The 15974-nt window shown below is 39.9% G+C and overlaps 1 protein-coding gene across 1 annotated transcript in view; it reads right to left on the reverse strand.

The window, feature by feature from the left end:
* The window catches only part of kcnb1 (potassium voltage-gated channel, Shab-related subfamily, member 1), a 40712-nt gene extending 26019 nt beyond the window's left edge, over window positions 1–14693 (reverse strand). Inside the window, exon 1 of the mRNA XM_084745203.1 lies at window positions 14054–14693. Coding sequence (XP_084601329.1) covers window positions 14054–14662 — 609 coding nt within the window. The 5' untranslated portion in view covers window positions 14663–14693. The remainder of the gene's footprint in view (window positions 1–14053) is intronic.
* Window positions 14694–15974: the final 1281 nt, after the last annotated feature.

Below are 15974 nucleotides of genomic sequence, written 5' to 3' on the forward strand. Positions count from 1 at the left end.
ACCAAAATATGAACCAAATATGGTTTGAGATTTTGAGTTTATTTCACCTTTAACCCAACCTGCATGCAGTAGTTTGACTTGACTTTGACTTGAGGGCAAGTTAGAGGCAAAACCACTCAGAGGCAGTCCTGTTGACGAGAAGACACTGTGACAGGCAGAGAGAGCAATCGGCATGAAAGCAATCATTGAGGCTCTCAATCTCTGAGTACACATGATCCCAGCTTATATCTCTGCACCTTAGAAGCCCAGACAACGTGGACACGCCACCTGGGGAAGTCTGATATGTTATTTCCCTCTAATCCCCCCATCAAGCACAAATTTCTGTCTTAGTATCGCATGGTCAGTCTGCAGCTTCCTGACAGAGCTACACGAGATACTTGATACTCACTGTGTTACTGAACTCCTTTTATGTGGTGTTTGTAATATACAGGGCTTTATACGGTGGCCGACAAGTGCAAACGCGCTGCATATACAGATAGGTGCTGCAAATACAGAAACGCGCTGCATATAAGAAAACAGGTGCAAAAGGAAAACGCTGCAAATACAGAAACGCGCTGCATAAACAGAAACGTGCTGCAAATACAGAAACGCGCTGCATATAGGAAAACAGATGCAAAACGAAATCGCTGCAAATACAGAAACGCGCTGCATAAACAGAAACGTGCTGCAAATACAGAAACGCGCTGCATATAGGAAAACAGATGCAAAACGAAATCGCTGCAAATACAGAAACGCGCTGCATAAACAGAAACGTGCTGCAAATACAGAAACGCGCTGCATATAGGAAAACAGATGCAAAACGAAAATGCTGCAAATACAGAAACGCGCTGCAAATGAGAAAACAAATGCAAAAAGAAAACGCCGCATATACAGAAACGCGCTGCAAATGAGAAAACAAATGCAAAACGAAAACGCCGCATATACAGTCACACAACGGAAGTGCTCCAGGCCTCTAGGGACAGTGCTGAGCTTTCCCCCGAGAGACAGACAACGGACGAATCAACCTGCGGAGGAGAGGAACAGGCCTACGTGAGAAGTAGAAAGTTATTGGTGAGAGGAAAATTGGAGGCGGGAGAGGCAAAAAATCAGAAAATGTAAATCCGACAAACAAACAAAAATGTAAAAATGTAAATCAGCTGCACTTTCATAATACAGTAAAAGATGAGGAAAACATGTGGAAAAAAGAAAGAAAGAAAGAAAAAGAAAAAAAACCCGTACTTTTTCATGTAGCCTCTCCCACCTCCAATTTTCCTCTCACCAATAACTTTCTACTTCTCACATAGGCCTATTCCTTTTTTTTTTTTTAGTTTAAAAAACAGTTACGGGATGTTTATTCTTCATAATTACGTTTCCCCTTTCGGGATTTTTATTTTATTTTATTTTATTATTTTTTTAAACAAACTTTATTGTCATGTTGAAGACATACAAAGAAACATGACATTATATAAGCAACATGACAACACTCATACATAAAACAACAGTAAAGTACAGGGAGTGCATAATACATAACAGACAGTAAGGATTTTATCTAGCAATATGTGCCATAATATTTTCACGTAGGCCTATTCCTCTCCTCCGCAGGTTGATTCGTCCGTTGTCTGTCTCTCGGGGGGAAAGCTCAGCACTGCCCCTAGAGGCCTGGAGCACTTCCGTTGTGTGACTGTATATGCGGCGTTTTCGTTTTGCATTTGTTTTCTCATTTGCAGCACGTTTCTGTATATGCGGCGTTTTCTTTTTGCATTTGTTTTCTCATTTGCAGCGCGTTTCTGTATTTGCAGCGTTTTCGTTTTGCATCTGTTTTCCTATATGCAGCGCGTTTCTGTATTTGCAGCACGTTTCTGTTTATGCAGCGCGTTTCTGTATTTGCAGCACGTTTCTGTTTATGCAGCGCGTTTCTGTATTTGCAGCGTTTTCCTTTTGCATCTGTTTTCTTATATGCAGCGCGTTTCTGTATTTGCAGCGATTTCGTTTTGCATCTGTTTTCCTATATGCAGCGCGTTTCTGTATTTGCAGCACGTTTCTGTTTATGCAGCGCGTTTCTGTATTTGCAGCGTTTTCCTTTTGCATCTGTTTTCTTATATGCAGCGCGTTTCTGTATTTGCAACGCCTGTCTGTATATGCAGCGCGTTTGCACTTGTCGGCCACCGTAGCTTTAAGACCTGACACATATATATAAAAAAGTACAGACACTGGGAGGCCAAACCAGGATGGGGTAGGTGGATGAAAATGTAATGTCATCATTTTGGTATTCTTGTTTTTACTGGGCCTACTCACAAATCTCTCCCTCTGTCTTCAATCAGTGGGAGAGTTTACTGTATCTGCTTCTGAGTCTATCCATGTATCATTCTCTTTGTTCTTTACGTAGCAAATCGTGTGTAACTTTATTGCAGTTTAATTCAAATTGTTGCAATATCCTTAATAGCATCTGAAACTGCTGCTCTCACCATGACAATGGCTATGAATAATCTATGTTAGTTTTTTTTTTTTTTTCTTCTCTTTTTTGAAGCTGTGGGGGACTGGGAGTACATCAGCCCTGTCAGGATGTAGAAGGGGGTGCAAGGTCTAAAAAGTTTCTAAACTACTGGTTATCTAATGAGCAGACATTAGCACATTGATATAAACCACTAATGGCTAATGGCCAATGTTGCTAATCTGGGAGATGAGGCTGCGTCTGTAGTCCTGTTTACACACCTTGCACTGTCTGTACACAAGCTTGTTTGGTAAAAAATGAAAAAATACTAATTATTTCTTTGTATTTTTAGTGATAATATTTTAACCAGCAGCTACATGTTGGATGTTCAGAATTGTGCACCGAGATGATTTACAGCACCACAGTTGTTGATAAATCGACTACACAACCAGTCTTCATCATCATTGAGCTTGTCACACTGGAAAACACCCGAGCAGATGTGCTCATCCAGAGCAGACACACTAAGACTTATATTTAACACGTGCATCTGGGTGATTCAAACAGAGTGTAGCAGACCTATGAGGGATCAACTGTGCATGGCGTGCAGATGATACAGAACAGCCAAAAAACTTTGGAATTGCTCATGACCCACAGGGATGGCTTTCGTGTTCACTGTCACTAGTTGACATGAAGCAGGAGGCACCCGGTGAACGACCAGTGTGTGGACGTCCAGTGGTGAAGTTTAACATGGCTTTGTTAAATACTCAAGTCTGTTTGGTCAGTTCTAAGATCTGTTATTTCTGTGTAGCACACTGTTGCTATGAAGAACAGACCGTTGCGATGGCTGCAGTTCTGATCAGAGACAGCAGCAAGCAGCAATAAAATCATTTTAAAATCACTTTTAAATTCATGTTTTATGTCAAATTAATGTTTTTCTTTGATAAGTAACCATATAATAAGGGGGCAGTGCACAGGTCATTATAGCAAAATAAACCCCTTCAGGATGATTCAAGACCTCTCCACTTGGCCTGCTCACTGCACATTATCCCTTAGATATGATATTGAGGGGAGAAAATGAGTGTTCTTTTAGCTTTTGCACCCATCTGATGATGAAATAATGGGGGAGGGGACATATTTCCCATTTTCATATCTTTTCATTTTCATATAAATTTCATGTATCTAGGAGGGAGGTCACAGGGAGGTTATGATGTTCACAGTGGCTTAACAGCAACGTCAGCAACACTACCCAAGCACAGAGTCCATTAACTTCAATGTTGGATGATAACAACAAATGTGACAAAGGAGTTGAATTATTCATCAGTGTGTCTGTTAGAGTGTCTTGTATTTCTTTTAAATTCTGTTTTAAAACTGTTATTTGTTTATATGCTGTTTTTTGTTTTTGAATGCTGCTGCTTTTACATTATGGACCACAGTGAAAACAAGCTTACCTTGTTTGTTTTATCCTAAAAGCACGTCAGTATGTAATGTTGTCTAAAATTTGTATGGAAGTAACCAGAATTATGTAAATCAAAAGCACCTTTGCCAACATTGTTTGTTCTTATAAACATAAATTTGACAGATTACAAGATATAGGGTGTGACTGTTACAGACTGTTGTAGATAGTGATGTTTTTGATTAAAATTGGCCAGTCTGTCCCTCTTGGCATAAAATTTCTTGAGCACATAAATGCTCCTCTAACAATAAGCCCCTCTTGTGTACACTCCATTAGTATCCCTCTAGGGCCAAACCTAAAAAATAGTTAAAAATATGTTAATTTATCAACAAAATATCCCCTCATTAAATAAGCAGATGGAAGGAGCTCTAACTAATACTGCACTACACTACAGTATTCCAGGTGGGAAAAAGTAAGGCATATACAACTTAACATATAAAACACCAAGGGGAAAAAGGAGCAAAAGAGGAAAAAAATAAACATGACTGCACAATATTTTTCTGAATCAAAAATAACAGGGAGATTTCTGTCAATCTGCTCAATATTTTTTAACAGGTTGCCTGTCTTGGTGTTGAAATAGCTGGTTTAAATCACTGGTCAACTAATATGACCATAGATTTGTCATCATCAGGTTTTATCGTCAGGTTTTGGGCCTATGATGTCATTAAGGCATGCAAGCAGTCAGACTGCTGGATTTTTTTCCTATATATTGTTGTATATTGTGGTATAATGCACATGTATTTTTAAAGCATTTTTTTTTATGTGAATAACTGTAACATAACCCAGTTTCCTTCCAGGGATCAATTAAGTATTCCTGATTCTGATTCAGAATTGCTGGTTTGCATTGTAACAAATAACCATATCATCACCATGGCTTTCTCAAAAGTGTGCCAAGAACGGATCCCTGGGGAACGCCGCAATTAAAGTAACTTATTAATGAACAAGAATTTGTTGTAATAACAGATGGTTTTGTTAAAGAGATGTGAAGTTAACAGGTTCAAAAGTGGTGATAAGGGCCATCTCAGTGCAAAGGTAATTTGTAAAACCTGACTCAAAAATGTATAACAATCCAGGGCTGGATCTTCATAAAGACATGAAGATCAGGCTGAACCTGTGCCTTTTCCCCAAACAAGGACATCTAACCTTTCAGATCCAAAAAAATGCCTGAATGCTTCCATCTGAATGATTTATGGGATTTTGTGCAAAAGAAAGCTACCATTACAGCATCCTTTAAAATGGGACAAGAATCGTTGGTCTTTCATGAGTTATTCAGTCTAGAAATGCAGACTCTGGATGGTCGAGCCTCTGAATTGGGACACAGCATTCTAGTCTTGTTTTTATGTGACTTCCTATACATCATCTTCCATTTGACTGCCTGTGACTTTCTCGCTGTCACGAACAGTGATCGATTCTGGTCTGGTTTCTTCATGTCTTTGACTCTGCTGCAGACAGATTTATGAGCGGGAGTATAGCCAAACCGCATTTCTATGTCATCTTAAGTGTGACATGAGAGGAGCATAATTGAAATTTGTTGCCTGCCATCTGATGCACAATGCCCAGTGACAGAGCAGGAATTGGTAATTCTCCATTTTCGGATGTATGCAGCACGAAAATGACAGCAACCTTCATCTTCAGCCTTGGTTCTCTGCCATGCATCGAACAGAATCTTAAAAATGTTAGTGGAAACTATCTCAAATCTGATTATTTACAGTTGGGCTTAGTGTATCTGAGTCCTTCAATGATGGATGTCCTGAAAATATTGCTCCTGAAATTAAGTAAAACATTCCTAATTAATTTCAATGAAAATTATAAGTCTGTAATTAGATTAACATTACTACTTTTTAAATTAATACATTGTTTCTGAGTCACAGTATAAAGAAGGATTTATTTGCTTGTGATATTTTCAGCATCCTAATCTGGTGACGTCTAATAGTGCTGTTATTATTTGGCATTAATAATGACAGAAACCACCCAAATCTAAGTTGACATTACATAAATGCTACTGCAGGTGAAAAAAGGCTTTTCTCGGTGCTGCTTTGCCAGCGGTCAGATGCAATCTTATTTTATGGTGACTCAAATCTGATTTTGAGCAAGAGACAGACATCGCTGTGCCTTACAAAGAATGTAAACAGAGAGAGGGAAGCTTCAAATTGGGCCCGGAGTCTCCTGGAGAATAATTAATGTGACATTTCCCTGACATTTAGTCGGAGGTATAGTGGAGGAGCCTGAAGAAGAGGAGGAAGGAAACAGAGATATGAGCCAGTGAGGGAAAAGAGAGACAGGAAGGACGACGGGGCAGAAAGAACAGAGGCAGCAACACTGGATTTTTACCCTCAACATCGAAACAAATATTGCAGCTTTTACTCCCCTCCTTGTGTTGCTCTGTGAGGACACTGGAATACATACTCTTAGAAATAAAGGTCTTAACTAGAACTATAAAGCGTTCTTTGGTTTGTCCCCATAGGAGAACCCTTTTTGGCTCCTGGTAGAACCTTTCATAAAGGTTCCACTTTCAGAGATTTCTACTCGGAAACCAACATTAAGGGTTATACCTAGAACCATATTTCAACAGCTTTACTCAGAACCCACTATGAGAGGTTCTACAGAAAACCCCTCTGGTGTAATGTTCTACCCAGAACCCTCTCAGAAGGTTCTATCCAGAACCTTTCCACCTTCTAAGGGTGCTGACAAGAATTCACTCAGAGGGTTCTTCCAAGACCATTTTTTATTCCAAGGCTTTTATCTACAACCCACACGTTCTACCTAGAATCTTTTTATATTCCAAAGGGTTAATGTAGAACCCACCGATAGGGATCTACCAAGAACCCTTTTATACTCCAAGGGTTTTATTTATAACACACTCAGATGGTTCTACAGAGAACATTTTTATATTATGAAATGGAGAAGCCTTGATAAAGGAGTTCTTTAAGGATTTCAACAATCTTTGAATAACTCTGTCTTTCAAAAAAGGTTCTTTGGATAACAGTTCTCAATGGAACCCTGAGGCTTTCAAATAATCCTTGACAAACTGTTTCTTCAAAAAGGGTACTTCAGAAGCAAATGGTTCTGGGTAGAACCCCAGCCCTTCAGAAAGAACCCTTCTAAACCCGTATTTGTAAGATTGCAGGAACTGAGCAGAATTACACACACAGTGAGAGAGCGAGACACACACAAATAGACCTACTCTAATGTTCAGTCCCCACTTCTTCAGTGATGATAAAATTATACTCTTGTTGCTAGGTAACCATTTGTTTTGTGCTCATCTCGACCATTCACCATCTGTTTATGGGCTGTTACACATACATTTCCATGTCTGACCCAGGATAGGAGATCACAGCTGATGAGCTAACACTGGGGCAGTCTGTGGTCAAAGTTTGACCGCTCAACAAGCCCACAGTTTGTTCCAGCTTATTAAAAAAGGACTGAGACAATGCATCAACCCTTATCAATGCTTTTAGTAGTTTGGTCTGTGGTTTCATGTTGCCCTTTTAAACTAATTAGGAATCTATAAACTCGGCGTCTTGCTGTGTTTTTTCTGGCACGCCATCCTCCGCTGTGGGCTTATAATGATGCCAAACGAAGAGACAATGAACTCTTTTTTTAACGCACTGCACCCACTCGTCAATTGGTGGTTATTGAAAGCTACAGATCTGTAGGAAACAATACCCATAAGCACTCTGCTGTGTCATTATTCAAAGCGAAGAGCACCCATCTTGGTTAAGCACTTCAAAACTGTTCTCCAGTGATATTTTGATAGATTGCAGATATCAGGGCGCAATAATAGAGACAGCAACGTACGGTCGGCTCAGAGTGGTCATCTCCTTTTTGTAGGCTAAAGCACTTCCTTAGCTCTAACACAATAAACATTGATTTTACATCTCTTTGATTCCCGTGAAGAAGATATTTCACTGACAGACTTGCAGCGCTCATCTCAGTCTGTTTGTGGGGCAGTGCTGACAGTTCTAACAAATCCTCACTGCAAAGCATCAGCCGGCACAAACTGCTAATAGTTTCATTTCCATTTCCTAACGACTTCCCAAACAAGGCCTTCTGCTCGCCTTAAAACAGTGTTGGGAAGAGACAGCATCTTCTTTGATCCCTCCAATCACATTGAGAAGGAATGTGATCAAAGGCTGCTCATGTTTAACACTGCTGTCATCCACCAGGTTGCAGCTGCAGGTGTGGCTCTCTGCTGAGGACTGACTCTGTCGTTTTGCGCTGACTTAAAGTGAGCACACCTCACAGGAGTCAGCACTCTCAGACGTGGCCTTCAGATGAGGAAATAATGAGGGCAAGGACCTCAATGTCTAATTATGGCTGTGGGCATTACAAACAAAATGCAGGGTTACATGCTAATTCAGCCAAACAGTGCATAACATTAATATACAACAACATCAAAAATAAATTGTATATATTTTAAATTATAGCAGCTGCTCTCCTTTTCACAAAATTCTGTCCTAATAAATTGCTTCAGTATTGTCTGGCTGCTTAATTACTGACTTACTGAGCTAAACTCGGATTTTGGGTTTTAACCTATGGTGTGGCCACGGTGCCTGTGTAAACCTAAAGAACTTTCCTGTGTGCTGCATTGAGATGTACTATCTGCTTGGCTTGTCTATATTGAAAAGAAAGCCACATTTTAAAGATGGTTGAAAGATATTGCTGAGGTACCTGTAAAAGTGAAATACATTCACTTCTAAAGTTAGCTAATTTCAGCAAAACACTTAGTAAGCTTGCATTTTGCTAACTTTGGCTAGACAGTTAGCTGGGGTTTTGCTAACATTAGCTAGCTAAAGATGTGCCCCTCTATGTTGCTTTTAAAGGAAAGGGAGAAAGTTGACCAAGGTACCAAGAATGCTCAACTATAACTGGAACACAGGGCAAAAAGCAGCAGGACTTAGGAAAGGTCAGTCATAATAATTGTCCATTTTAAAATAGGTTCTAAATTATTTTCATCACAAAAGCAGCCTGGGTACCATTTAAATCTAAAAAAAAAAAAAACTGCCACATGCGCAAAAACCTGTTGACCTGTGACCCCAGCAAGCATCATGGGAAATTAGCAGTGTGGTAATCAATGCTTTGGAGGAGCATTGATTAAATACTTTAGCCAGTAGTTTATCAAAATGAACCAGAGCTCACTGTTTAACTTCTTTAGCAAACCTTGCATCAATTACAGTAGTTGAACCTGTATGCCAGCATGTTTTCTCAGTCACCCTAACAGTCAAGTACAAAGGTTTTTGGGTAAATGGTATGACTGCTGCAGTTAGCTGACATTAAACTAGACACTGTATTTTGCCAACCGTGCCACTACTTTAACATTGGTGCCAAGGAGGAAAGATTCAGCAAAGCAAGACTGGGAGACTGGGGGCATCTTGGTAAGTTTTGATTAAAACACAAAGCTAGTAAAGTCCAAGCTGTTCACCCCTAACTGAAGATGTATTTCCCAACATGAACAATTTACTTTGTGCTTTGATCACATTGCCTGTTACAAGCTGTTCTGCCGAGTGCCTGTTCTGAACAGTCAACAGAACAAAATCCAGCAGCAGAGCAACCATTCTCCCAGGGGGACTAAATAGCCTCTTGTTGCTGGCATTTGAAAGAGAACTTACACAGACTTTGGACCCCAAAAGAAATAATTAAATAAGGCCAAGCCATGTCACCTTAACTTCAAGCTGTCAACTTGCACAGGTAGGCTGAATAAATGTCATGCTGTGTAGATTTTAGGCTTGCCAAGTTGTTATCTATTCTATTCTAGACCTATTTGGTTTTATTTGATAAGCCTATGTAAAGACTGAGTGCACTGTGATAGCACATTCAGATAACAGCCATAGAGTAGACTGAACCACTACTTATACTGTGTTATGTCTTTGTCATAGGCAAGCCTATATGGAAAGTAATGGATGGTTGTATTTTTGTGGAGGTGCACATCAGTCTACCCTACTCTGTGTTGTGGAGAAAATTAGACGTGGCACACCCAGTTTTTCTGATGAACACCCACAGACTTTTTGCACAATGCTAGTCTTCCTAACATTTCTCTCTTGCCATTGTTGTTTATTAAAATATGTGCAGTAATTACATGTCACAACCACTTTCTATTGATCAAAAAGCGCTCCTCCCAAGCATTGATTAATCCAAATGATTCCAACAACGCTAAATCGTTTCTGACTCGTTGTCTATGCGCACAAAGATATAATTCAATATCCTAGCCTTCTGCAGAATATCTCAGATTCAATTGGCTCAGTATGATGCAGGGTGGGGTTGTCATAACACACAACAGAATGCAAAAGGACAATCAAATGAAATTACTTCATGAGTCAGGTTTGTATTTTCATGTTGTAAGCTAGGGCAGCTAAGTGGTATTCACATAATTTATTAATGCATGACCAGTACATAAGGTCAGACAAAGCGTGTGCATGTATTTGGTGTCTTGATACTTTGCATTTCTACATTTGTGTGTTTTAAGGTTTCTTCTGTATGTGCATGTGTGTGTATGATGTTTCTGCACATGATAAAAAGACACTGATATTTTCAAAATCAAGTTAATGATATAGCAATGGACTTTTGTCACAAGTTTGGTAATAAGAGCATTAGAGGAGATACAGATAATGAACCTTGTGTCATGTTTTAAAGATGGCTAATAGCGAAGCATCCAGAGAGCCGCTTTCACTGTTACCAAACACATTTGACTGTTAAGACATGCTTTTTCTAGTTCTTGAACAATGATAATGGCATATAATGGGCTCACACATCCCACACTGATAAATCACATCCACTGGCTTTTTCTATAATTTTCACTCTTTACTGTGTGTTCCAACCTCGGAACAATCAAAATCTACAGTAAGTAAACACCACAGCACACCAGCACGGAGGCGTCCTGACTGACCTATTTTGTGCAACTGTATATGTATTTTAAAATGTGTTAGTAGGTCTGAAAAGTCCATGGTGCGTTTTCATAGGTGCAAGACTTTTGTTTTCCTCTGTAAGTAAATCTATGTTTGATTGCCCATGTTAGTCACACACACACACATTTAGCAGCACACAGTCACATAGAGGTCGTGGTCTTGTGCACAGGCATTTTTATGGGAGACCTGTCTAAATGCTGCAAGGGTACAACATCATGTTAGTTCATTTTAAAATGAACTCACAGAGAACCAAAGGCACATCACTTACTTGAGGAAAGAGACTATAATGTATCAGTATGTTAAAGTATGATGCACCATAAAACAAGACTTAGTAGTGCCATGCTAGTGTCTCTGTGAGACTGTATTTAGGCAGCTAAATGCTAATACCCGCATTTTACCACGCTCACAGTGACAGTGTGCTAACATGCTGATGTGAGCAAACATAATGTTTACCATATTAACCATCTTAGTTTAGCATGTTAGTGTTCTAAAATTCACACTAAACACAAAGTACAGCTGATAATTAAGGGAATATCATCTGAAACCAAAGTATTGGACAAACTGCAATTTTGATCTGTGGATTGGGCCAGAGGAAATGTTAATGATGATAACAACAACGATTCAATCCAGTATTATATCACAACATCTGAGTCCAAGACACATTTCCCTACAAGGACAATTAACTATATCATATCGTATTGTATCGTATCGTATCGTGCCAAAGTATGTGGTAGAACTGCTGGCTCACCATGGCAGTGCCATGTTTTGCCTTGCCTAGGTATGAAAAGCGTTCTTGGTCAAATTAGGATTAATAGATATACAATGTCCGCTTATGCTTTCAAAATAAAGCTTGAGAGAAATTTTTCAGGTGACAGTCACAGTTTGGTCAGGTTTAGGCAAAACTACTTAGCTTTAGGAAAACATGATGGTGTTGGTTAATAAAACAACTTCCTTAAAACAATCAACTCTGATGCAAAGCCCTCCTGTGTTTTATCTAGTGTTGTAGTACTTCAGATCAGTCTTGGTACTTTTTGCTGGTCTCGTCTGGGTTTCGAACACATTTATTTGTTCTTTTCTCAGTTTCAGATTTTAATCTCAAGACCAGTCAAGAATCACTGTTTTATGACTTATTTGTTAACATAATTTCTGTAATTGGATGCAGAACTTCCTGTTTCACATTAAAGCAATGATTTGACTCATTTCTAATTTGAAATTTTTGTAACTGTTAACGGCTGTCATCCCTCCTAAATCACACACACTCCAAGAAAGTGAATGTGGGAGACATGAGAAGAAGCTGTGGCTGTCTGAAAGGAGAAGCTAGCCAAATCTTCTGTAATAAAATTTGGCTACCTAAACCACAAAGAGTTCATCTGCAAAGCTGCATCCAAAAAAACCCACACAGCAGTATGAAAATTCTGCAGCTAGCTGTTTTTATTTTTGATAAACAATGATAACAGATATCACAGCAGTTGGTCTTGACTTGGTTGCAAACCCTCAAAGTCTTGGCGCCCTATCTTACACTGATCTAAAGCACAAGGCGAGAGCGTGCAATATATGGAGACAGCAGGATGTCTCCAAAGCAGCTTAATGTGTAAACAGTTTACTTACATGAACACCTGTTAAAAGCAATACAATAAGTGAACTATAAATGTCATGCAGATATGTAACTGGTTATGTTTTACACTGAGAGACCTTGAAATTATGTTATATTTTATAATTCATTATCATCATAATCATTATTATGCAGTTCTGCTGACTGAGGAGTGGGAGAGAGGAGTGAGGAGTGAGGAGTTCGGGAGAGAGATGGTGCAGTCAAGTCAAGGGGAGAGGCGAACCGGTCCAGTCTGGCTGTGAAGCTGCCATCGCAATCTAGCTCAGGTGGACCACCTGAACCAGATTGAGGAGCATTACACGGCTGTCCATGCTCCTCCTTTTTCTCCTCTTCTGCTTCCTCCAATCCTTGCCTCTCTGTCCTACTAACACTACTACGGGTGTAGGAAACAGAATCAGAAAGTGTTTCTGAAGTTTGAAGCACGTGAAATTATGTACAGGTATATCCCAGCTCTGACAGAAGCACACATACCTTTTTCTCTCCGGATTGGGCTGGTCTCATGCGTTCAGGTATCAGAAGTCTTGTTCACTTTTAATGTTATTGATCATAATTGTTTAATTTTTGTTTTCTGCTCACAGACACAAACACTACAGCTGCTCCAGCTGTCATGCTGACTCATCTGATAAAGACAATCTGACAGGCGTGATCCCATCCCGTGCACACTTTGCAGGTCTGCTGAGATTTATTGTGCTTTATAATTCTAATAATAATTCCTTTTTCCTTATGAGGGAGATTAACTTTAAAGACACGCGCACAGCTGTTTAACATAAATGAAAGTTGTTCTGTGATTGTGGAGATGTGTGTGTGCAACTCAGCCAAGGGTGAAACACAAACACACGCATGCTGTTAACTTCAATATTAATACTTAATTGCTGACAGAAAATATGTTAAAATGACATTTACTAATCTAAAATCCTGTGTGGGGAAAAGACTGAACATAAATGAAGGTGTTTTGGATTGTTGAGACGTGTGTGTGTGTGCCTCGGCCAAATGCGCTGGATGCTATTGTGCATTCAGACCTATTGTGACACAGACTTCATGCATGTTTTAGCTGGTCTTAAGGTGCAAGTGGTTTTCACTCCAATGTGCCGAGCACAAGATAGTGAACGCACTGGGCCAGGCCTTTGTTTTGTCTTCATTTTTAGGCCTAGTGCTCGTTGCTGCACAGACTAGATGTAAGTGCATGCTATCTTGCAGACATGGCAAAAATGGCACTTGCGCCGGTGTAAGATAGGGCTCTTGGTCTTGTTTCGGGTTTTCGGTGCACTCTGGTCTTAGCATTGGCTAGTTTTAGGTTTAGGTTTACATCACTGGTTTTACCCATAATTCACCCAGATACATTTGTCCTTTCTGTCATAATCGCACCCTGCTGGTCCTGCATGATGCACATGTGTACTTTACACATCTAGATTGTCTATTACACACTTAGGCATGAGACTGTGCTGAGGGGAACATTAATGTTTACACCAAATTTCCACCAATAGTTGTCAAGGCATCTCACTCTAAACTAATGTCATCCTCACCGTGGTGTTGGTGGAATCACCAAAAGCAACAGGCTTCACTCTCTTGGACAATGAATGTATGCACTAAATTTTATGGCAATCCATCTAACAGATGTGAGATATTCCAAGCAATCACACACTCCTCTCTTACACCCAGCATTCAACGACAATTACCTTTGCTGCAACAGATGAGCTGGGCTTTTCTAGGAGGTCCCACAGCTTCTTTCGTTTTTCAGCACAGCAAGTGTTGTCAAATTCTTCCCCCTCTCTGTCTTTCAAATTGTCAGCCTCCCTTTTGAGCTCCTCATTCATCTGCTCCTTTTTCTGGTGGTACCTCGCCTGGCAACATGACTCCAAGTAGATCTCGTCAATGCCCCAGTAGTCAAGTTCTTGACTGAACGACAGGGCACACATTTCTTCCATCATGTGCAGCTTCCCTGTGCGGTAGAAGTTCAGAATTGATGTGAATGCCCCCGGATGTCGATCAAAAAAGTACTCGTTCTCCTCGAGGTTGTAGTCATCGCACACTTCCATCAGAGATTCATGGGTGTTGCAATCCCTTAACTTCCCCAAACGTGTCCGTGGTAGCCTGTCTAACGTTCGCCACAAGACTTCATGCGGGAGACCCCCAACATTCAGCCTGACTCTGCGGAAACATGACTTGCTGCGGATGATGTCCACCGGTTCAGGTGGCAGCGATGACGTCGAGCGAGAGCTGGCTTTATTCAGCTCTGCCAGGGATTTCTCCATGATGACTTTGGGTTCTACAAAGGAGGCAAACATTGGGGGCTATGATCTACAGTTGGTCCTGATTTCTTTCATTATTGTATCTAAAGGAATAAAAAAAAAAGAAAGAAATTATTAGTATTCTTGGACAGGTACCAGATCTCAAGGCCCACACATCAGTCATCAGATTCTGAATTATTATGGTGATAAAAGCTTTGGGCCTGGACCCCGGGGGCAGTAAAGAGCAGTGGTTCCCAACCTCAGGGTCAGAAGTCATGGTACGTAAGCTAAATCTGACAGGTCACATGATGATTTAAAGGACCAGTGTGTAGGACTGAGTTGCTAAGGTTGTAATGTGATTGCAAACAAGTGAATACCGCTTGCCTCACCCTCCCCTTCCAAATGTGTAGGAGAAACTATGGTGGCTGTGAAACTTTCAAAAAATGAAGGCCCTGTGGACCTCTATGAGGGAGGACCCATGCCCATTAAAAGGGCTCATTCTCAGGTAACAAAAATACAGCAATTATTATTTTCAGGTGATTATACACTAATGAAAAGATTTTTATGAATATTCCATTCCTGCCATATTCTGCCAATAGATCCTTCTAAATCTTGCATGATGGACCATTAGAAGAAAATGAAAAAAATGTTTTTCTTACACAAACCTAACTGGATTTGTGTGACTTTTTCTAATTTTTTGCCCCTTTCTTGCAAAATATTGAATGCTTTTGCCTCCTCAGTTTGGGCCTCTATGAATCCTTAAAATGAAAGTGGGCCAAATCTCTCTGTGGTTAAACTGCTCATCTCCACACAAAAGCCATAATGATTACAGATCACAAGTCAAAACAAGTGGAAAACACAGCATTTTTCAATCCTGGTTCTATCTGGTTTGTCGTGCTAGTCCCTGATAGGTTGATAGATTGAAAATTGGCTAAAAACTGCAGGGTCAGATTTCAGAATCATTGGTATAAAGCAGGGATGCACAATATTGGCTTATTGCTATTACCTGAAATGCTGATATTAGCATTTGGGCAGATTGCCAATACCGATGTATGCACTTATTTGTCTTCTACCTAATTGTAGAGAACATCAAGCCTCTCTTGTAGTGGAATGAATACATTATTATGCCTACTCTTATTGTGCTGGCCCTCTGACAGGTGCAGAGATAATTATAATACTTTTTAAAATTTACACATTCATTGGGCAAAATAAGAAAACTATTGCAGACAGCAATAGGCTCCAGCACAGAGAAATAAGAGACAGACAAATTGTATTATTATCTTTGGATATTTCACTATTAATTACTATCAGTACACAGTCTATACTATTATCTTCGTATTCTGTTTTATATTCTTTTTTAAATCAAGAA

The sequence above is a fragment of the Lutjanus erythropterus genome, chromosome 2, assembly GCF_056507025.1.
Source record: "Lutjanus erythropterus isolate fLutEry1 chromosome 2, fLutEry1.hap2, whole genome shotgun sequence".
NCBI lineage: Eukaryota > Metazoa > Chordata > Actinopteri > Lutjaniformes > Lutjanidae > Lutjanus > Lutjanus erythropterus.